Source organism: Alligator mississippiensis, chromosome 10, assembly GCF_030867095.1.
Source record: "Alligator mississippiensis isolate rAllMis1 chromosome 10, rAllMis1, whole genome shotgun sequence".
Classification (NCBI taxonomy): domain Eukaryota; kingdom Metazoa; phylum Chordata; order Crocodylia; family Alligatoridae; genus Alligator; species Alligator mississippiensis.
In genome coordinates, this window is record NC_081833.1 from 72,679,701 (window position 1) to 72,703,557 (window position 23,857).

General features: G+C 41.8%; 1 protein-coding gene across 1 annotated transcript in view; it reads right to left on the reverse strand.

Annotated features, from left to right (window-relative positions):
- The window catches only part of ZDHHC7 (zinc finger DHHC-type palmitoyltransferase 7), a 37,000-nt gene extending 17,805 nt beyond the window's left edge, over positions 1-19,195 (reverse strand). Inside the window, exons 1-3 of the mRNA XM_006271340.4 lie at positions 19,064-19,195; positions 9,769-9,850; positions 2,194-2,516 (exon numbers count right to left, since the gene is read on the reverse strand). Coding sequence (XP_006271402.1) covers positions 2,194-2,499 — 306 coding nt within the window. The 5' untranslated portion in view covers positions 2,500-2,516; positions 9,769-9,850; positions 19,064-19,195. The remainder of the gene's footprint in view (positions 1-2,193; positions 2,517-9,768; positions 9,851-19,063) is intronic.
- Between the last annotated feature and the right edge of the window lie 4,662 nt (positions 19,196-23,857).

The following is a 23,857-nucleotide window of genomic DNA, read 5'->3' on the forward strand; positions in this document are numbered from 1 at the left end:
CCTTATGAAATATTTTAGGGTGTAAATTTATTCCATGTTATTTCTCTGTGTGGACATTTATTTCAGAGCATCTTTATACAGCATAGCCCTGAATTGCCAGAAGTGTTTAAGCTATTCCTATGTAGACAAGTCCCTAGCAATATGGCAGTATTATTCGGGCAATTTAAAGGAACTCTTCTGGACAGAAAACAGCTCTGCCAGATCTGAAGTAGGCACTTCTGCTCTTAGGAAGAATGTTTCCCAAACACACATCCATTTGCAAGTGTTTCATATTCTTAAAGCTTGCGTAAAACTCAGGCATTGTTCCAATCAACTGCAGAGCGCGTGCAAATAACCTCAAGTTTTAGTTAAGTGGTGCTTCAAGCAAACCAATCAATGGGCACAGGCTGAAACAAGTTCTAATTATGCAATCATTCTGTGCTTCTCAAGTGTTTTTTGGGGGTTTTTTTTGCAGAAAACTGTTCTTGTTCAAACTAGACTAGCTGGAGAGGAATCAGAAGTGCTGATCACTTGAGCAGAGACTGCAGTAAAGTTAAGCCTTACAAAGTCATTTAGTTGTTTCTGGAAGAAACATTTACTATTTCATCAATTAATTAATTCAGAAGCTTAAGTATCAAAAATACTGTGTCCTGGCCAACTGGCAGAATAGGAAACCCACATGAATACGAATACTGTCTATCCAGTTATACACAGCTTGAGGTTGTGTTTATAATCTGATTCTGTAGAGAGCTTTTAAGGAAATTCTAGCAGACAAGGTAAAACTACTCATATATATAATAAATGGAGCAGTGAATACCTGTTAAAATGGATGGTAAAAAGCTGTAAACACTGCTCATGATGTTGCAACTCCGGTATGCTTCAATCCAGACCTTGAGATAATGGCCAACTCACCTTTAAGATGCTGATGTTTTTTGAGACGCATCAATAAACTTCTTACTAAGGATGACATTTTAAAATGGAAGCCAACTAGGCTCTAATTATCATACAAGAGCTAATGCAGGCGTGGAATTTAATTTTTGACAGCTAGTGATGAGCACAATAGCTAAGAGGCCCTGTTATTGATTAATATGGAAAGATGAGACCAGATCCCCCAGATGGCCCCAAAACTACAGCTCTTAAATGTATTTAGATTTCATTCAAACATTTATGGTAGTGAAATAGTAGCACTGAACTTTTACAGGGAAGACCTATTTTACAGAACAAAGAACAAATACAAGTAAACCCCACTTAACATCAGACATTCACAATGTTAATGTCTACATCAGAATTTGATTTTAATAGTTAAGATTGCCAAAGCTATTTTAGATTTCCACTATGCCTTCCATTATACACCAGTAGCTATATATAAGCTTTTACAAGTTAATGTTAAGCAATCATACTGTGATAATATTTTGTTTAAAAGTAAATCTGTTTTTCCAGATTTGTAGAAAGCAAAAGCCATTCCCTTCCCCTACCCCAACTCCGGTTTCGTGTTGCTTCACAAAAAGTGCTATAAAACATCAATAATTTAATTTTTATGCTTGTGTTTAATTAAAAATATGCTAACAACAAATCATCTTATATGTACGGGAGAAAACCCATGAGTAATCCCAAGAGAACCCTTGGCCTACTTAAATTTCTGCTTTAAGAGATTACTGACAAGAAAATGAAATACAGGCTCAAATTCTGGTATTTAATTTTTTTTTTTTTACCAACAAGTTTTAGCAGCAGACAACATTTTGAAATATGCCTCGAGTCCACAGGTCTGAAAACCTTAACTTGTTCTGGTCTTTTAGAAAAATATTTGGTGATAAGTGAGAAACTTTTTTTTATAAAGCTTCCTACCTAGATTTACAAAAGTAGGCAATAAGGAAGAAAAAATACAAGACAGAATAACAGGGACTTGATCTTCTGGACAGAGCCAGAATGGCTAATCAATGAAACTACACTTCTCAATTGCCTTTCCCCTTGACTTGCAGTTTGCCTGTTAGCTCCCAGTTGCTTTCCCCACAATTTATGACTTGTTTATGGTGCCATAAAAGAACAGAAAACAGAACAGAGTAAGGGTCTGTCCCCATTAATTGCAGACGTTTTTAGCTGTAAATTGTTTAAACAGCAGGAGACAGACCCTCTGCTCTAAGAGAGTCCATCACTTTATTCTCTGCAACTAACTAAACAATTACACTGAATGTCAAGGAATAACTGCATACTTACTGGATCAGTTAGCATGGTTCTCAGATGAGATGACAGAGCGAGCACTGCCAAGCAGTTAAAGAGAACACCATTGATCACAGAGTACCAAAAGTCTTTGGAAGGCAGCAACATGACAAAAGTCACTACGAAGTCTGCGTAGACTACCAGAAGCCATGTCATGATAGCGCAGACCATGCCACAGCCGTCGCGGATAAACCAAACCCTATCTGCCATGTCAGCCTCTGATGAAGATGAATCATAGCTGTCATTTTCAGTGAGGAGAGGGTGGTGCTCAACATCACGGAATCTGTGCCCCGATGACTGCATGGTTTTCTGGACTTGCCCTGGAGGAAGATGGAAAGACCGGTTATACGCAAGTAACCATGAACACTGTATGCTGTTATTTTTATAACACGAAAGACACAAAGTCAAATGAGATTTGCAAGGCTGCGTATGGGGAGTAGGGTAGGGAAGGTTCACACTTTAAAATGCATGGCCCTCATTACAGAAGTCATAAAGTCCGTATCCACAATTTTGTAAGCAATGTGTATTGAAAACTGACAGTATGGAGGAATGGTTATGTACAGTTGTGATCTATGCTTAGTTTCATACATAATTTACAAAAGAATAAGGAAGGTTACACACTTGAGAGGCATGTGCACTGTATGTTTTTAATGAAGCCTCCCTGAGTTTTTCTATGTTGTAGGAAGGCCAAAAGCTTGAATATTGTTTTTATCCTTTTTGGTTTGTATTCCATATGATCAGAACAATACAGGGTTGGTGGGGGACCTCTGAAAGTTATCTAGTTCAACCGCTGCTCAAGGCAGAAATATCCCTGTTTCAAAAAACCCCATCTGTACTTCAACACTTCCATTAATGGAGATCCCACAGCCACTCGAGGTGACATGTTCCAGTAGTTAAGTACTAAAGTTTTTTTCAATTTTTAAAGTAAATTTTCTTTATTGTAATATACATCAATTATGTCTAGTCCTGTCTGCTGTAGATACAAGGACCAACTGATTGGCTCTTCACAACCCCCTTTTTTCCTTTTGAAGACTTAGTCAAAAAAGAGACTGACTGAGGATTTGATAAGTGCCAATTCTTCCAACCTTTTCTTGATGACATGCTTTCTAGACCTCTGAAAAGTTTTGTCACTGTCCTCTTCTTATGTGGTACCCAAACTGGACACAATACTCTAAGTGAGACCATGCAAGTGTTAAGTACTTCCAAAGACTTGCACACAACACTTTTTTTTTCAAACCCATTCTAGCACGTAATTAGTTTTTTTTTTTGTACAACAGTCCATTAACTCCTAATTCATCTTGTGACCCACTATAAACCCCAGATCTTTTTTTGCAGTACTGAAGCCTGGCCAATTGCTCTGTATTTTATATTTGCCAATTAAATTGTTGCTTTTCAAGCGCAGCACAGAGCACTCGTCCTTACTGAATTTCATCCTATTTATTTCAGACCATGTTTTCCAATTTAACAAGGTTATTCTGAATCCTACTCTTGCCTGTGAAGTGTCTCTTACTCCACCCAGATTGATGTCCTCCAGAAATTTAATAAGTATATACTTAAGTACACGTTACAAATCGTCCCTGTTAATAAATAAGCAAATCAAAAAGAGCCTCTCCCTATTCCCTTCCTCCCATATTTGGTTTCTCCACCACCCGACTAAAAATTTGTTCTCAACACAAACTCCCAGGATTGTCTATGTACTGTTGTGGTACGTTTCCAGCAGATACAAAGGTCATTAAAAGAGCCTCCCCCTCAACAAACAGTGCAGCACTGATTTTTTCCCCAATTCAACTTTCCAGTAATTCCAGACAACTGGAATGAAAATACTGTCAAAAAGTTGAAAAGAACCATCTAACTATATTTCTGCAATGTGACACTGTACTTAAAGATGACAAACTGCAAACCATTTTTTCTTAGTCCTAGACAAGTGGTGGAAGGTTCCTGGATGAAAAAGCCATGGGCAAGCAATTAGGCGGAGAGTAATGCCTGAAATCCTAAAAGAATTTCATTGTTTGTGCACAGAATTAAAACAAGATACAGGTACCTATACCTAGATGGTATCCGACAATTGAAGTGGCATTACTTTGCACCAATTTTTAATACTCCTCTGTTCCCTGGAAACAAATTATTGTTAAGTTGCCAAATGTTAGAATTAAGAATGAACAATAATTAGTAATATACAGACATCATAACATGTGCTTCTTTCTTCATTCTTCTTAATGCCTAATTCTACCAACATGCTACACACAGATGGTTATTCCAAAAATAAATATATTTAAGTGACCTGTAAAGCTTCCTGTGCAGAAAAATATTCTGCACTTTTTGGATAAGTAATTCCAAGTTCTCTAGCTGAGATTTAAACCTAAAAAAAAAAATAGTTAATGATTAAGTTTATACTGGTAAATAATTCACACAAGTGGTATAGGGTGCTCCAGAATGATGGCGTTGTAATGCTTTTAAAAAGTGAGAACAACATTTTAAGATCATAGATGACACACAATTTGCACAGATTTATATTAGGAGCTTGTATACACATAGGAATTGCACCAATTTAAAGGCGTGATGTTACACTGATTTAATTAAACTAGCAGAACTTTGTGCACTGTGCGAGCTTTGATTTAAAATGATTAGCTATTTTATTAGAAAAGCAAAAGGGAGGAGTCAAGGGGATTAATTAATTTGATCCAAAATGGCATTCTAAAGGGGGGGGGGGAGGGGGTTCTATAGGTTATAAAGCAATTAGACATATTTTACATAGTAAATTTTACAAAAAAACCCAACCCTGGAAAGTCACACCAGCAGTGTTAGAAACACCACTCTAAAGAAGTGTGTTCAGCAGTTGTCTAATAATTTATTATTTACAAACCACTCTTCTATTTAATATTCAGATTACCTGTTTTTTGTTTTCCAATACAGTTCACAGTGAATTGGAGTCCTTCACACGGCAGACCATGACTGGTATCAAACCTTAACTTTTATTGCCTTGACAGTTGTTGGTTTTGTAACAACCTCAAGGTTAAATGTGGATTTTTGTAACTGGCATGTTTTTCTGTGGTTGATTTGCCATACACCATTTTCCTCCTTGCATTAAGATTTAGCTTTCTTCTCAGACCTGACTAGTACAGCAAAGTCCTCATTACACTACAACTTACAGCACCAGCTTGCTGAGTTGTTATATAGCTCCAGCAAAGCACTAGATAATGAGAGAGAAAGAGGAGATCAGGAAACTCCTCAGTACACTGATCTCAATGCGAATTAGCAGAGTTGGCTGGAAACAATGTAAGCTCACTGGGGGGAAAAATGCAATTTCACAAAAACAGATGCATTTGCAAAATACATTTTCATGGTCAACAGGATAGGCTCTCAGATTACGGTCTATTTTCTAGCGGGAGGGATTTGTGACGTGCAGAGATTGAAAAGTAGTTTTATACCATTACAAAATTAGCATATTTCGTCTTTCATGAAAAGTTTTGGAGTGACTTTGCTGTCATTCCAACCTGGAAAAAAACATGAAATTCTAAATCTCAGAAAGATGCCATGAAACTGAGCTGCTGTTTTCCACCCAGCTCTAATACCTAGGTAAGTACAATCAAAGAATTAATGAGTAAGAGGCAGATAACAGTTTAAACGTAACCTATCAAGAATAGTGTGCAATCCTAGAAGGACACTCAGCCCTAAAACCTTTATTGATTCTGTGCTATTAAAGGCCATGTTTGAGAGAAACTTGAAAGCATTATATTGATTGGTGGCAGCTAAGCAGATGAGTCTTTTTTTCTACGCTAATGGTAGCCTCTGTGTGACTGGTAAGATTTATGGCAGCGTTAGGTTATATCCCAAGACCTTGAGCATACTTATTGCTTTGCTAAGCCCAAGTGTTATCTAAAACACCTAAATTTACTATTTAATTTATATGGGGCTCATTTGGGATACCTTTCAAACAAAGTCTGGCAGAAAGTGTGTGGAAGTTTGTTTGCAGGCTTGATTGCTCAAAATCAATTTAGACTGTTAATCTGGTTATCTGGTCCTTTTCTCCAACTCTCAAACCCTACTGGTATATTAAACTCACTCATTTATGACACCAATGGCTTGCTTATACTGAAGTTCAAGAGGTACTGGAGCTAGCTTGGGTAGTAATAATCTAGACATACTAATGTATAGCATGGGATATGTTACCCAGCCAAAAAACAAGGAAGGTTGGCCAACACTGATCTCTGTGATGTCAGAGCTAGACTGCTACCATTGCCCAAGCAACTAAGCTGCCCTGCAACCAGGGTAGATTAAAAAAAAAATTGATTAAAAAAAATTTAAATAGGATTTTAAAAGTTTTTAATTATAATGGTTTGTTAATTTCTTGCGTGCAGGAGGAGATGGAACAGAATAAGGAGCAGCACACGCAACAGAAAGGACCAACGCTGGGCTCAAGATAGCGTAGGAAAAGTAACTACTTTCTGTGCGCATCTATACAAGAAGCTGAATGTGTGGTAGACTAATTCTGCTGTGCACGAATGTGGCAGGCAAAAACCATGCTAATGTGCAGTAGAATTAGTCTACTGTGCACTAGTGTCACAAAAAAGTGTGCCCTGGCACTACTGTGCAGTAGCGTGGATTACGGCGCATTAATGAACATGTAGACCTGCTCACTGCGGAGCACAGCCTAGTCTTGATTTCAACACCTGGAAACTAGAGGGAAAACTGCCATGATTGCAGGTTGCAAAAAAGACCCTATTTGGGAACATTTTCTCTTTTGCTACTGGGAAAAATAGAAATATGTGCCACAGATAAACAGAACAATAAAAAGATGCAAGGCCTTGCAGTTTGAATGAAACATTATGAAAAATACTTCTCAGAAGGCAATGAACTTGAAGACTGTGATGCGGACACATCTGAGCTATCTGGATCAACTGGTTAGTAAACTTACTATTTTTGAACCATTCTTAAGGATTGCTTACCATATATCGCAATGCTAGTAAATGATAAATTTAAGACGATCATGCTAGTTATCTTGGGTGGACTACTTCTGAATTTCAAAATGGCCATGTTCAAAATTAATGGATGTGCCAATCTGTGAGAGTATTTGTTGATTATACATTTTTGGTATTACCCATGCACTTCTGAATGAGTTTAATTTCTTAGTGTGAGCAAATACATAAGCCCTAGGTAAAGATAGCCTGTGCAAAATAAATTTTAAAAGCAATTTATGAATTTTAAAATAATGACGTAATTTTTTCAAGTTGTTTTATAGTCATAATGAAAGGGCTTTACCTGGAAGATAAACTTCATGGTTTATAGAATATTTTTCCCCTATAGAACTGGTTTTGGAAAAAATTATGATTTAAACACTGGTTACTAAAACATCTGCTAGTCATTTTAGAAAATTTCCAGTGTGACCTGAAATAATTGGTTTAATTCACTAACCACAGTTCATACTTCTAATTCTGTAAGAGCTAATACCAGTCTTTAATAAATCAGTTGTCAATGTGCACCATGTTTTGATTTTAAAAAGTTTCTGTATCCAAAATATTAAAGTTTTGTTTAATAAACCTGAAGTGCTGGTTGTGTGTGCTTGATAAAATTCAAGTTGCCACCTTACTGCAGTTCAGTACAAACACAAGAAAAAAGCTAATCATCTAGTGAACATAATTTCACCATTTTATACCAAACTAAAATGTAGTATTTCTAACAATCCAAATAAGTTAAGCTATATTTACAAATGGTTTTTAACACACACACACACACACACACACACACACACACACACACACACACACACACACACACACACATATATTTGTTTTCCTACCTAGGAGACATATGTACAAAATCTACTGTAAAAAGGTATTTAGTTGTAAACTGATGTGGTTTAACTGATATATCAACCAAAGAAAACGCAGCTTTCTTTAAAAAAAATGCAATGGGAAAGTTGATGAAAAACAATTATTTATATTGGGCCTCTGAAGGAAATCAGTGATTTCAATTCATCAAGTATAGTTGCTGGCAGAATGGATTGATTAAAAATCACTATTTCCCCACTGTTCAGTAAATACAAGCTGAAGTCATTACATTAATTTAATCTTAATATGGTCTCCAAAGCAATCCTCCTTAATTCAGGCTATTGGTTAAGCAAGAGAGGGTTTTTTGAACAAGAGTACTTTTTTTTTTTTACTGAAATGCAGTATATAAAAATGCTCCTCTGCAAAATGACTCAAGATGTATGCATTCTAGAAAGTGCCTTATAAACCAGTGTTGCCTTCCCCACATTCAATCCTAATCTAATCAGGAAAATAAAGTGCATTGGTCATTCAATATTTAGGCAGGTTCAAGTGAATTCAATTTTGTGCTAATCAAAATGAATCAGAAGCTTCTGAACATGTATACATTAAAATATCCTAGCATCATTCACCTGTGCCGAATGGATTCACTGAGCTTTTCATGACAAGCACCTCTCAGGATCAAGTTTTTAATCACAGGGGCACACAAGTATTAGTTATATGCAGATGAAATGACTGACAGTTGACCATAAAATAAGGAAGGAAACCACAAAACCTTCCTGAAAAACAAGAATAAATGTGGCATAAGGAAATACTCTTTTCAGATGCTCTTCCTTAAAGGCTTGTAAAAATTTTAGGCAACAAAACTTTCAGCTGAGCCTCAAGACCGTCTGAAAAACTGGTGACAATGCAAACTTTTATAAACTGCCCAGCCACTAATATTGTATACCACATTAAAATTGGGAAGTTTAGCAACCAAAAATGGCTTCAAGCACCAACAATTTTGGAGCTTGCTCTCAGGGGCAAAATTCCAGTAGCAAAGGAGAATAAAAAACGTAAAGGGGCTGTAATCAGAGCTCTCCAGAAATTTTTTGGTTGGAAAACTCTTTTCCAGCAGCAAATAATTTTGAGAAAAATCAAAATTTTTCAAAGTCCGTTAAGTCTCTCAAAACAAAAAGTTTCTAGTGACAAATGTTAATCAACCTTTCTTTTAATTCAAATCATTTCATGATTTCTACACTACTGCACAATATGAGATTAGGCCCTATTATTCACTTCATGAGATAAATATCAAGACTAAAAGAATTTTCAAAACAAAAGTTATGATTTCTTTTCCCAAAGGGAGTCGTCTTAACTTTTTCAGAATTTAAAAAATAAAAAAAATCTGGAAGTGCTTAATTCCTCCGAACAGGAGAAAAACAAAATTTAAAAGTTACCAACATTTTCTATGCAATAGAAGTTCCAACGTTCAGCTAGCTCTACATATAAACTGACGCAATTACCTCTTTCTGCCAAATCATCTGCAATATATATATATTTTTAAATCAAAGCACGTTTTTGGCAGCACAAATCAAGCAAGTTATCAGAAACCAAGAGAGACGAGCAGATTTCCAAAACCAACAGACCTCCCAGCCCTCAGGACCTCCAGACGCATGCGAACTTTAGATAGATTCTTTCAGTAATTTAACTACTTTGGCTTTAGACAATGTCATTACTATAGTTCCTGTACTGGCTTCATTTAACAATTGTATTAAAAAGACAAATATAGCCTAGGATAAAGATACAGAGCAGCAGAAAAAACCCATACCTTACAAATGCTGTATATGTTATTTTGACATCGTGCTCTTTCTTCAGGCTTCTAAGATGTACAGAATCATATCTGATATAATCTGAAAAGACATCATCAACAGACTGGTTAGTAATGTAGTGTCACTTCCGTGAAACAGTATAAAATAAAAATAATCTCAAGTGATAGCACTTTGAAAGTATTCTACATAGTTATAGCAAGCAAACCTTTGGTTAAAAAGGGATTTTAGGACTGAACAAATAACCATGAAAACAGATAGACCTTCACAAGGGGAACGGCGAGATCTTCCTAGTGGAGGTACAGAATAACTAGTCTTCTAAACAGCTGCAAACTTGAAACTTTACCGAGTGCCTGAATGACTACTCCTCTTAATTTGCTTGTCAGGTTTTATTGCTGTCCAGTGAAAAGTTAAAATGTAGTTTAAGGGCCTAGGCATCCAAAGAACAATCATCTTTGCTCAGTGTCCTTAAAGCTCCGATAAGGTGTCGGTAAGTCTGGTACTGCAAGCAAGGTAAGGTGTTGCTTTACGTAACTGTAGTGTAGACTACTTAGCGTGGCCATCCGTCCTGTTTTATATCGGGCTGTTCTGTTTTGAAACCTTTGTCCCGTCCATTTCTAAATGAGGGCTGGACTGCACAAAGTTCTACTTTTCAGTCCATTGGGGGAAACGCATATCAATCACTTGTCCTTGTAATTCTACTGGCTGTGCCTAGAGGTAGGGCAGTGCGCAGCCCGGATAAGCAGGGCTCTGAGCAGGGAGGGAGGTGGCCTTGTGGTGACCCCACCCCTTGCTGCTGATTGGCCAAGGGGCCTGGTGGCTCTACCCCTCATCGCTGACAGATCAAGGCGGTGGCCCCACCCCTCACCACTGATTGGCCGAGGTGGCCAGCAGTCTCCCTCCCTTCTCCAAAGGGATGTCCTGTATTCTGGGGATGCACCAGTGACCACCCTAAGACTACTGTATAAATTTAGAGCTACACTATTTCCTAATTTAATAATCAGACTCCCATGTGGTTAACTCTAAATAAGCCCAGAATACTCTTGTACAAAGACTAAGTTAACAAAGTTCTCTTAACTCAAAGCAATGTCACATGCGCCTTAATACAGTGCACTGGGGGGCAACTTTCTAGACAGGCAGGCTACAAATAAAGCCCTGAGCCACTCCAATCCCCTTCCCCTTCTGGTGCTCTGCTTTTTGCTCCTAGCCCTGTATTCCCTGTCTGATCTGCTCTTCTGCTTTCTGCACAATCTGCTGTGCTGATCTGCCGCAGGACATCTACAAAGGCAGGTTGGCCACTCCTGATAGCACATGATATGAGCCTTCAAGAGGCTGAGAAGTGAATAAACAAACTAAATAAACTGGTTAACACTGCAAGAAAATGAGCCAGTGAATGCAGGCATTTATATTTAACTTTATAACCAGAATGTAGCACTGATACCTCATTTTAAATTACATTTCCTTCTTTTTCAGAAGATAGTGAGAATAACACCCCAAATATAGGTAGCAATTTGTACAGCTGAAAGTTGTACTTTTTAAAGAAAGACGACTTCAATCTTAGTTACCTGTTTGGCAGGTTCCAAAGAGGAAAAAGTTATATTTATGCAACTTCTGAGTTAAAAAAAAAAAATTAAAAATAAAATAAATAAATAAATAAAGCTTTACAAATGTTGAAAATTCATTAATTGCCCCGTTTCAGAAACTATCATATTGCATGACAGATAAAGGAAACCACCTAGTAGAGCCTACAGTCTCCAAACATTAACGTTGTTATGCAGATCAACAATCCAGTTTAAAACACAGTGACATAGTTTATTACTTCTTACATTAGGTGCCCTAACACAGTGAAAGGCGGCATAGAGATTACAAGGAAAAACACCAGGAGCCACCTTACCTCAGCCCCATGGGGTACCAATTACCGCATGCATGATTTGTAGTTAAGCACAAAGTAACTATGAAAGATTAGTCATCTTCTATTTTAAGCAAAACTAACAGTAACAAGGATTCTTATATTAATTTTTTACTTTATAAGATACAGGTTCGGAAAAGGTTGCAGTAGTAGCTGGGTTTATTTTCCACCAGCTTTCTCCGCAAACTCCATTATAATCTCCCTAATGTCACTGTTACATTCTTTAATTTGCCAGCTCGAGAGGCATAAATATTAGTAAGAACTGAACTGGTAGGATTTTTATAAATGTAAGCAACTATTAAGCAACTACTTATTTTTAGTAAAAGAACTCCAAATAGAACTCTGCTTCAACGTAACAATAGCTCCTGGTAACATTTTTATTGGGTTATGAAACTTAATACATGTTTTCATCCACTTTTTTTTTTTTTTTTTTTGTATAATCTTAAAAATCCACAGCAAACAAGGAATGCCCTGCCCTCTGTCTTAACAAGTTTGTGTCCTCCTTTGCAAGTCTAGGCACCTGCTTTAACTTTTACTTGCACATAATATCAAAGTTACTGGATGTTTTATTTTGCTGTTTGGCTTATACACTTATCTTTTTCATTTTCTTAGTCAATTCTTACTACCCACAGAGTGGATTAGAGATTACTGTGAATATCAATGATCTGATACTTTGCAATAAGCCAAGGAGATGCTGATAGGAGGAAGAACGTTTGAATAAAATCTCAAATATTTCCAAAATTACCAAGTAGTCTCTATTCTGAAAAATGCCTGGCTTGTACTCTTCATAAATCTAAAAAGATGAGAGATGCAAACTTGGAAAGTGAAATGTTGGCACTTTTTAAATTCTAAAATGGTTAAACCTCATTTTAATTCATCCAATCAGCAGTAGCTCTCAAATTTGAGAGACTGTCTTATTAAACTTACCCCTAAACTTTAAGTCAGTGGTCACCAACTGCTTGATCACAATTGACTGGTTGATCGCATGTGCTCAGCCCCCCCCCCCCCCCCCCCCCCAGACTGAGATCCAGAGCTGCTGCTGCTCTGGGAGTGTCAGGACGCCATGTGTGACCCACAGCTAGGCTGAACCATGCCCCCTGCTGCCATCGCCAGAGCCAGACCGCGCGAGTGAAGATCCCCCTATGCCCCAGCCATTGGGTGAGTGGGGCCCCAGCCGGACTAGGTGGTGGGAGGGTCGGAGCCCAGGTGGCTCGTCCAGGCACCTCTCGCTGCTGCACGCACCCCGGCAGAGGCCCAGAGGGCACTTGCCCTTCTAATCTGTGTGTGGGGCAGACGAGGTTGCCACTGCGCACTGGGCTCTGACCCTTCCACCACCCAGCCTGGCTGGGGCTGGACGTCCAGAGCAGGGTGGCGGGAGGGCGGACTCTGCCACTGCCCTGGATCCACCCAGCTCCTGCTGGTGGGACATGGGGACTGCGGAGGACCCAGGTCTTGAGTGCCGCTGGCCATAGCCCCAGGGCAAGGAGCTGCTTCCCCACTCTTCCCTCGCCAATCCACAAGGCCCTCAGTCCTCCCTATCCAGGCTCCTCCAGCCCAGCTTTGAGCTGGTCTCAAGCCAGAGCCACCGAGTGCTCCGTGGAGCCTGTGGCCGCTGATCCTGGGGAGACAATGTTTGCACCTCCCTGTGCCAGTGGTGCAAGGAAAGCCCTGGTCCTCGCACCACAGCCTCCTCTCCCCGTAGCTCTGACAGCACTTGTGGGAGCTGCTGCAGCCTGAAAGGAGGCTCTGGATGGCACTGAGCCCTGCCCCAGCCCTAGGCAAGGCTCGTGCTGGTCAGCCATCCTGGCACTCTGGCTCCTTTGGAAGCAGCAGCTCCACCAAGTGTGGGGGGCTGCAGGGGAGAGCAGTGCGTGGGAGGGCAGAGTGGGAGGCAGCACTGGCCCTGCCAGATGCTGCAAGGAAAGCCCATGTGTGCAGGGATCAAGATTTGCTGCTCCAGGCACCCTGCAGGAAAGCACTGGTGGAAGGAGTGCGGGGAGGGAGGAGCTGGGGGTTCCTGCCAGGGCGCTCTGGGCACCAGGGTCTAGGTCTCACTGCTGTCGTGCTGCTTTTGTGCATCTGTCCTGCCTGTGGAGGGGACCAAGCCCTGTGCTTCCAAAGGCCCAGAGAGGCTCCAGACCGTGACCAGGGAACAAATGTGCTGGGGCACAGCTGGGACATGCCCCACAGCATGGAGTGGGACTTGAATAGAGCTCATTCTCAGCCCTGCTCGCGCCAGGGAGACACGGCGGAGACTGCCTACACGGCTCTGCTCCAGGAGCAGCTGCGGTACAGGGGCAGAGAACAGCGACGCCCCCAGGCAAGGCGGGCAGGCACAAGGCGGTGCTTTCCCCTGGCAGCAGGAGGTTTAGCAGCAGTTTTATGTGCCATTGGGCACAGGGGAGTGCAGAGCGGGTGCGGATGGATCACTGCTGCTGGGTCCAGGCCAGGGGGTGGGTGGGGGCACCTAATATCAGGAGAGATTTCCCGCATGGTCCTTAGCACTCCTGTGGCAGCCCCTTGGCCCTGTGCTCCAGGTGGTGGGAGGGTTGGAGACCAACATGCAGTGGCTGCCACCTCCGCCCCACACACAGATGCGGGAGGGCATGTGACCCTGGGCTATGTGCAGCAGTGGAAGCCCCCTCCCCTGCATGTCTGGATGAGCTGGCTGAGCTCAAACCTCCCACCACCCAGCCTGGCCGGGGCCCCACTCACCCCCTCACCATGCGGGCTTCGATCTGTGCCCCCTCCGCCCCCCACAGACTGACCTGCTGGGCAGGGGGTGGGAGGTAGATCCTGGGTTGCCCTTTACTTCAAAAAGTGGTCTTTACCTTAAAAAGGTAGTCTTCACCTTAAAGAGACTGATTACAGTGATGTACTTGTAGCTGTACTACATTCTGTCCTTTTCAGGAGAAAAAAAGTCATGCTATCTCCCCTGCCAATCTGTTTTACTGTCCAGTCTTCATCTCTCTTTCTCCCCTGGACATTCAGTTCTGGCAAGAGAACGCGGTTGAAAAGCATTTCATATTTTTAAGTGCTAATTAGTCTCACTAGGTGTCTGCAGCCTTGCCACAGACTACTGATTTTTTCCAGCCCAATGTTTGTTCTAACACTGGAGCAGTTTTCAGTCAGTCTTCCTTTTACATTTGAAGCACAGATGCCTTAGAGCTGAAATGTGCTGCCTTTAAGCTGTAACAGGCTGAACAACTCCCCTCCACCCCCCTCCAAAACACACATTCTTAAAACCTGTTATTATCTTGCGTCAGAAAATACCAAGCTGTATAACCCATTTCATAAAAGAAAAACTACTTGATCAACTAACAAGCAATTAACCAAGTCATGTGAGATTCTCACTCTGAACAGACCACCTATCATCTGCTTTGCATACTACTGCTTAGTGAAATGCAAACCCAAATCACAGACATTTTACTGTAGCAATAATGGAATTAAGGCAACATGACTCTCAGGATGCTTATAAGGGGATTACAAGATAAAAACTGCTTTTAAACAGAAAGTGATGATGGTTAAGCCGCAATCCCATGGTAAGTTTAAGAATAATTACCACGGGAAAGATGGTTGCGTACAAATGACTTATCCTACAACTTGTAACATTGTAAATCTTTTAAACATGAGACAAGCTCTCCAGTTCCCTGAAAAGTGAAGGGTTGAGGGCAAGTTCCTTTACTCACCCACATGCTACTGTATGTAACAAAATATACTACATCAGACATGCTTCTCCTCTGAACTGTATTGGAGAAAAGCTTGAGGGTTTGGGGAAGGAGATGAACTAGTGTGTCACAAGCCTTGTGTGTTATTGCTTAAAAAGTAATTTAAGGCTAAGTACAATCTCCCCCGATTTCTTTTTCAAAGAAAAATAGCACCGTTCTGGAAAAGTCCACTCACAACACTTTACAGTAAAACACACACAGCTTGTACCTTAATTTTTACCAAAGTGCGATGTCGGTCTGTTGCTATGTTCTTTAAGATGCAGAAAGTGAAAGAGGTATTTTGTTTCTGAGAAAAAGAGGTAAAAGTTACTATGTTAACTTTTACAGCTACTCCAGTGTCCTTCACTATGCTGGTTTCTGCTCATTATCCAACACTCTCATTTCATTCTGCAGCAGGTACACGCACTGTGGAAGCTTGCCCGTTCAGCATTAGAAGAAGAAATACTTCCTCCCCCAGGGCAGAAAAGAAGAAAATAGTTAATTCACCCCTTTTAAACACTGCCTGACTACCAGAAATGGCAAGGTCAGAAGTAAAAAAACCACAGAAAGCAGCCCTCATGATTTTGTGTGCCTTTATGGTGGTTTCCTCCTAAAAAATGTCATCAAGACATTGCCATGAAAAATGACAGGAGAAAGAAGATACAACTGGCAAAACATACAGCTTGTGTTATTTATGGATGCCAGCTCTAAGCCACAAGCCAAGCTCTACAAAACACAGCTCAGTAATATATATGTAAAAAAACCCTTTATCTCCTTTGGCTGAAATACACTGGGTCTCTAAAAGCCTTCACCAACACACATCTACTGCAGACTAAATCTTTACTAAATTAAGGCTCTAGAGACTGCAGAGCCATTTCCACTACAAAGCTGCTACTGATTCTGCACAATTTAACCTCAGAACAAAAAGAAGAAAGAAAAAGGAAAAGCATCCCAAAGAGTAGGGCCTCTCTCCGTCTTCTCTTGCATGTGCTAAGACTCCAACAGGACCTGGCCTGGAGAAAACAGAAGAGCAAAAGGTGGCAGAGAGTATACGGCAGCAACTTAAGAAACAGGAATCCCAGACAAGCCCCTTTTCCCCCTGCCCTGAATCCACACAGTAAAATAATGCTACAGTGTCAGCTTCTTTTGCACAAGAGGAGGAAAGTTTATTAAGCACTGCTATTGTAATCCACAAGCAAAATACAGAGTTCAAAATTCATCTGCAGACAGGGTTGCTTACACTTCGCTTTCAAACATAATTTTAATTCTCCTTTTTCCTCCTCTTAGTCCATAGCCAAGTTCTGCAAATTTCTCTTCCCATCTCTCTTCTTTTTCACCCCTGAAACACTCATTTCCAGTCTTCCTGCATTTCTGTCAGACTAGAACGAATGGTGACATCCACATCCCAAAGTCCTATTGGGAGGGGAAAGTCCAATTAAATCTAACACCCACTTCTTTCTTGTTCCTCTATTCCCATACTCTCCCAAGCCTCTGGCTTACTCCTTCTGACCTGTTTTTGACAGAACTAAGAACCTCCTGGTATTAAATTCTTATTTTTTAAAATACCATTAGAGTAGCAAGATGTGGTGTAAAATTAGAAATTCAGTAAACAGACCACATATTACAAGCACTGAAATTTAGGAATAGTGCTTAGGACAAAATGACAAGGTTAAGACTGCTATTCCTACTGCTTCTGGGCCTGAAGGAGTCCATCCTTGCAAATATTGAGCAGTGTTATCCCCTGACAAATAACATGACTAAGTTATCTGGATTTCCCCCCCCCCCCCCCCCAAATATAAAATTACTGTTTTTTATACCTATCATTGCATGAGGTTGTCAGACTTCGTTATATAAAGCTACAGCTCTGATAGTTCATTACATGCTCTGAACATAAGTGTTTACAAAATGTCTTTTAAAAGATCATAAATTACACTGTTATCTTGAATTATTCTGCTACAAGTATTGTTGTTGGAGAGTTTATTATGTATCCCACATCTTCAGAATTTAGGTTCAACCTACTGAATGATTTAACAATGGTTATTAGTCAGACGATTTCATTTCATCGCTGGCACTGTTCAATGCTAAGAGACATCTGGCGAGCAGCTGAATCTTCAGAAGTTCTTGCCGACTAGCGGCATAGTTAAAAACAGGGGACTCAATTCTCCGCTATACAGCATCATGTAGAGCAGCTTGCTCTGAAGCAAGGCAAGCGCAGAATAGATATAAAAGGCCATCCTAACGCAGCAGAGCTTGACACATATGTATACCTTATTTTATACCTATACGGTCCAATATCACACAGGGTTGACATGGCACTGAAACAAAAGGGGCAGATCACACCTCGCAAAAAACCTTTCTATTTTTCCACAGCCATGAAAGGGGTTGCACAAAACAAAAGATATGGACTTCAACACACAGCAGGGATTTGACTGATCAACATGCACACAATAAATAATGGAGATTCACAGCAGCAGGGGCCTGCAGGACACCTCAGCGGCCTGATACAGGAGCTTCCTTTCCTCAAGTAGAAAGGCACACAGCGGAGAGCGCATGCATCCAGGGTAAGCACTGGCTTATTTGTCACTTTGAAGGATGTGGTCCTAAACCCACCAAGTAACCTATTGGCCTCCCTCAGGCAGCGAGGCTACAGAAGAGGTGAAAACTGATTACTGGGGACACAGGCTAACTAACCACCAGTGGCAGAATTGGGCTTTGGGTGGTTCATGCCTCTTTTCCCAGAGCTGAGACAGACCTGACTACCTCTGTTTCCACACTCCAAAAAGGGCTAGAAATGCATTAAAACACAGACCCAAAGCAGAAATATTCCCACTTGCCATATGCAATTGCAGCTACCCTTTCACCATCCTCTGAAGACACCACGGCGTCACAGTCGATGGCTGCACAGCTACAGCCTGCCCGTATAATATTCTCATCAGAAGTGATTTTTCCTTTCAGGACTAACGCCGAGATCCAAACCCAAGGGCTTTCGCGAGCCCATCAAAGCGCCGCCGGCTCCAGGATTGCTTAAAACAATCCTGTTGTTTTAAAGACGCGCGGCGCTGCTTTTCCTTCATCGCACGCGAGGTCTCTCCAACGCGGCCGTTCGGTTTTTGTTCTCCGGTTTCCGCTTCTAAGCTGCCACGGCGTACCCTGCTTTGGGAACACCACTCGACGTCTTCCCCCCCCAGATATGGTTAAAAGTATCGGTAGCAAACGCACGCGGCGTTACGAATCGGAGCTCGGGGAAGCAAACGACAGAATCCATTCATCCGGATTCATTTCGCTTCGGATTTGGGTTTGCTGGCGCTGGTTTCAAACCGATTTCAGTTCTCTTTTTCCCTCCTCTTAATCCAGGGAGGATTGCTCTTCCCACAGCAGCAATCGCAGAGAGACGGAGCCACCAGGACCGCTCCAAAGAGACTCCGGGTTTGTTTTACGTGCGTGCACGCGTGTGTGCAACCTCCCCTCCACCCCACACACACACACACACGGGGGGGGGGGGCTGAGATGGGGGGGGACACCTGGGTAAGGGGGGGGGGGCACTGGCCCCGCCCCGCCTGCATCAGGCCGGCCCCCCCACGGCTTTTAACCCCCGCCCAGGAAGCGGGGCAGGGGGAGCACCCCTACTGCGCATGCGCGCTGAGCCCCGGGGCAATGAGGCGCGGGCAAGGGGACACTCACCCGCTCTCCTGCGTGCCGGCCCGGCCCCCCGGTGCTGCTGGCTCGGGGCGGCGGCGCATGCCGGGGCCGGGGCCGAGCCCTCGCCGGGCGCCGCCTCCTGCCCGCACCGGAGCCGCCAGTCCCGGAAACGGCAGGAAGCGGGCAGAGGCCGCACTGCGCAGGCGCCCTAGTGCGCGCATGCGCCCTGGCTGCCGATGGGGAGGGTGGGGAGGACGCATGCGCATTCCAGGGTCCAGAGGGTTGGGCAGTACGCGTGCGTGGCAGGTGGAGGCTTCGCACAGGGTTGGGGCGGGGGGAGCAGGTGTGTGCACCCCTGTGACGTAGCTTTGACAGCATGTTTGATTATGATGTCATTATAATAGATGCATGCAAATAACATCTTATTTTACATTATAATGCTTACATATTGCATATTAGAATGACCTCATAATTATAGTTATTAGAATTATATACAAAATAACATTATTTTTTATATATAATAGAATGATTGTAATTAGAATTATATATAAAATAATGTTGTCTTTTATACCATAATTTATAATTATTATAAGTATATTTAATGTGATTTGATATCATAGCTATTTTATAGTATAATTATAATGTATATAATTCTTTATATGACAATTATTACAATAATATAAAAATGTTATTTTACAGGATTATTATAAAATTATTTTATAGGATTATGATAATTATATACAATGACATTTTATATAATTATATCGTAATTATAATTTTATCATAGTATATAATATAATATTATATCATATTATAATTGATATAATAATTTATATGATTATTATAATTATATGTATATTCAATAATGTTATTATTTTCTGCCACACTTACTGTGTCATTCGCATATGTGCCAGGGTTTTGCTAGCCAGAAGAGACCCCAGCAAACCTAATGCTTTCATGGGGAGAGGGGAAATCCTGACCTGTCACCTCACCCAGCACAGCTGTGACGAAGGTCCAGTCTTGCACCTAATGCATCATGCTGTTTCGGGAAGGCTACTAGGAGAAGTGGATTTCTTTCTGGTGCAAATAAGGTTATTGCAGGAAGGTTGTCGTTGTAAGGGTATCAGGAGCTTCTCGTAACATCTGCAAGTCTGGTTTAAAATAATAGGAGCTCTGTGTGTGTAACCACATGCTAGAGGGGAAGGGGAGCATACACAGCTTTTGTACATACATCAAGGCCATTTTTCCCTTAGACCATGAGTACGTAATCTGGTAGTTGGGGTGAACATAGATGGGGTTAAAACCCCCTTGGTTTCTGAGAGTATAAACCTGTTATAGGGAATTGGTAAGTTCATCTCCACCACACCAGTTTCTGGAACGCTGGATCAAATGTATACACATGGTCATCAATATATAAGTCAGCTTCCTCTCAGAAACCCCAGTGTTTCTCCATAGCTCCTCAGACACCAGCCATGGAAGGGCTGTGGGAGCAATTCTACTGACCACTCCTACGTGGACCATCGAGTTCATTGAATCATTTACCCCATGGACCATAGGGATGTTTGTATCCACCCTATGTGCATCACGCCAGGGACCTCTGGAGGGGAGGTCACCACAAAGTTTCCTAGAGGAGTTCCAAAGGGGAAGAGCCAGACGTTTCAGAAAGAAACATCCAAAATCATACAGGTTTCTAATTTTCTATTATTTATTCATTAAAAGAACAAAGCAAAAGTATAAAATGCCTGAAAACAAATGAAAAGGAAGTAGGTTAACATCAAATTGAATGATCAGATTGATCAAATTGTATGAAAATCCAGAAATACCTTTTAAGCATTGCAAAATGTAGAAAGGTAACCATCTTACTTAGCTTCAAATTGAGAATGATTTGTCAATGTATCAAGTAAGTATATTGGCATTGGCACTGTCCTCTTAATTTAGTGCCTGGTGATGACTAATATTGAGATGACGGGTCAGAAGCTAACTCAGGTAGCCTGCCCGAATTATTGGTATTTAGATCAATCTCTTTACCCTTAACATAGGGTTACAATATAATGTTCCATACACTTCAAGACAACACAGGTGACTGGATCTTCAGAACAAATGTTGATAGAGATGACATGACTTTTCAAGGTTAAACACACAGGCACTTGCCCAAGAAATCGATGAGTGTTTGTATGACCATTTAGACAGAAATGTTTTTTAAGGCTGTAGCTGTGTTAAGAAACGGGGAGTTTTATACAAGCAGGGACAGTCTCAAGTAGATTTGGTAGGCTCCAGCCGTGCATTCTCCTGCACACAAAGAACCACACGTGCGCTGCTTGTCTCTACTTTGTTTAATGGTCCGTTTGCTGGCTAGCCAGGAGTTGTTTGCTTGTAGGTGCTGAATTATCAATGCTGCTGAATTCCTACCACTCAGTAGCCATCTCTCCAGTAAATGGCACTTCACAGCTTCTCAATCCAGCTCATTATTGTGCACTACTACTCTGATTGAAGGTTTCTACTAGTATTTACTGTAACCTAATCCTCTGGTGCAATGAAAGCTGATTTCCTCATCCTGTCCACAGTGGACAAAAACATCAGATAAGTGCCTTCTTTATAATGACCTAAAGATTTATTTGAAGACAGTTATATTCTCTATTTGTTTTCTCTTTATTAAAAAATTCCAGTTTCTTCAACTTTTTGTTATAGAGATCGTGTTTTCCAACCATCTTATCATTCTTGTTGCTCCCCTTGGGCATCTCCATGATTTATCTGTGTTCTTTTCAAAGCGTGGAAGCCAAAACTAGACACAGGTCACTGTTGCTGAAAACAGATGTCTAACATATGAGCTGCCTGTTAATGCATCCTAGAATGAGACGGGGATTTTTTGCAAAGGTACCATGTTGTGTGTTGTCTATCGTAACTCCCAGGTCCCCTCCTGCAATCTGTCTAGCCAGGATTTTCCTATCTCATATTACATGTATATGTTCTCTTCTAAGAGAAGCCACAGCACAGTCCTCCAGCATCCCAGGGTGCTTTGCTCCTGCCTCCTCCATCCACCTGCCAGGGAGACTGTGTTGTTCACTGGACTCTGCTGCTCCAGTCAAGCAGGCAGCAGAATACACCCCCATCACAGTCCTAATGCCGTGTGGCAGGGAAACATCAGCTGACCCTGAGCAATCTGGATCAACCTACCAGGGCTGCCCTATGCACTGATGCCATCCGTCACCAGGCAGACTTGGGAGCCTGCAGGGCATGCTGAAATGTGTGCGTAAGTGTCCCCTGGTTGCATAGCATCAATACTGCAAGATCTCCAATATATATAGAGAGAGAGAGAGAAAGAGAGAGAGAGATTAGTGGTATTTCATTTTAATCTCAAAAAATGCGGATTTGGGCTTACTTTTTTAAATCTGAAAATTGGGGATTTTTCTTTTTTTAATCAGAGAAAACCAGAATCCCTGGCAATGAAAAGAATCAAACCACTTGGTTACCTGCTATCGGTGGACAAGCCGGCAGATGGTGCTAGCTGGTAGCTACATTACGTGTGCTCCACGATGCAGCAAGGCATTCATGCCAAAAACCTGCCTTGGCTGGGCAGATCACCCTAGTATAGGATGACAAAGGCTGCAATTTGAACTGCATCGTTGCACCGGCCAACCCTCTGACCAAAATTCCCGGTAGTCTAGCACTGGCATGCAGTTCTGTAACAACGAATACAGTGCCTGCAATAATAAAGAAAGGTAGTAAAAGGCATGTTATTCTAAAGTCAGGCAGCAGGCAGGACGGGAGCACTTTAGAGTCTACCTGGTTAGCGTTTCCCTAATGCAGTATACAATGAAGACCTCAATCATCTGAGAACAAGCAACACTAAGCTCAGCTTCCAGACGGTGGTGCAATACAAAGCAAAATATCACGTAAAAAATAAGGCTCTGGCAGGCATCATAGGGCACGTCCACATGAGTGTGGATGTTTGGTTCCCCGGGGACAAACAGAAGTGGCACAATGTGTCAGGGAACACTGGTGCCATGCATGCTACAGTGCGTGGCACGTTGCCCCAGGTGGAGTAGGGGAGGCTGGGGTCAGCAACTATGCTGGCCCCAGCAACCTTTTCTGGGCGCTTCCGGGAGCTGCATCTGTGGCAACCCTGAAGCAAGGAACCTGGCCAGCAGCTAGAGCGTGGCTCTGGTTTTGGGTGGTGTGTGCTGCTGCCACGTGCGCTGCCCTGCTTTTTTTAGCTGTGGGTTTTTTTGACCCCAGGATTTGACCCCCGCTGCAAATCAGCAGCGCAGAGAACACCTGCATGTGTAGCGCCACATACCACATGTCCATGCTCGTCTGGACACACCCATAGAGTCTTAACTGGTTTGAGACTAAGGTAGTGGCTCACAATCTTTTTAGACTCAAAGAACCCCTTATTAGACTCCAGGCACCCTTCGGAAAATGTCAGCTCTTTGCTTTCCCTTGTTTTTTGACCACGGGAAAAGAACAGAGCAATGCTGCTGTTGCAAAGGCCACAGCAGGACAGACTGTTTTTGACGTGTAGGATTCCTCTTTGAAACTGATGTTTTTATCTTGTGATGTGTGTAGGTGTTTGCAGCCCTTACAGTGCTAATATTGTGTGGCACCCTTAAAATGATCTCAAGGCTCCCCGGGGTGAGAATCACTGCTCTAAGGTGCCACCTTGCTATGCCATCTGCCTGACTTCAGGCTAGCATGGTGAACTACCTCTCTTTAGTCCTGGATGGCACCACACTCAGCCAAATTAAATGGACTGTGGTTAAACTACATAAGGAGTTAATCTCTAAAGTGTCCTCCTACCCTGCCTTTCCCTTGCAACAGAAGTCATATGAAAGCTCA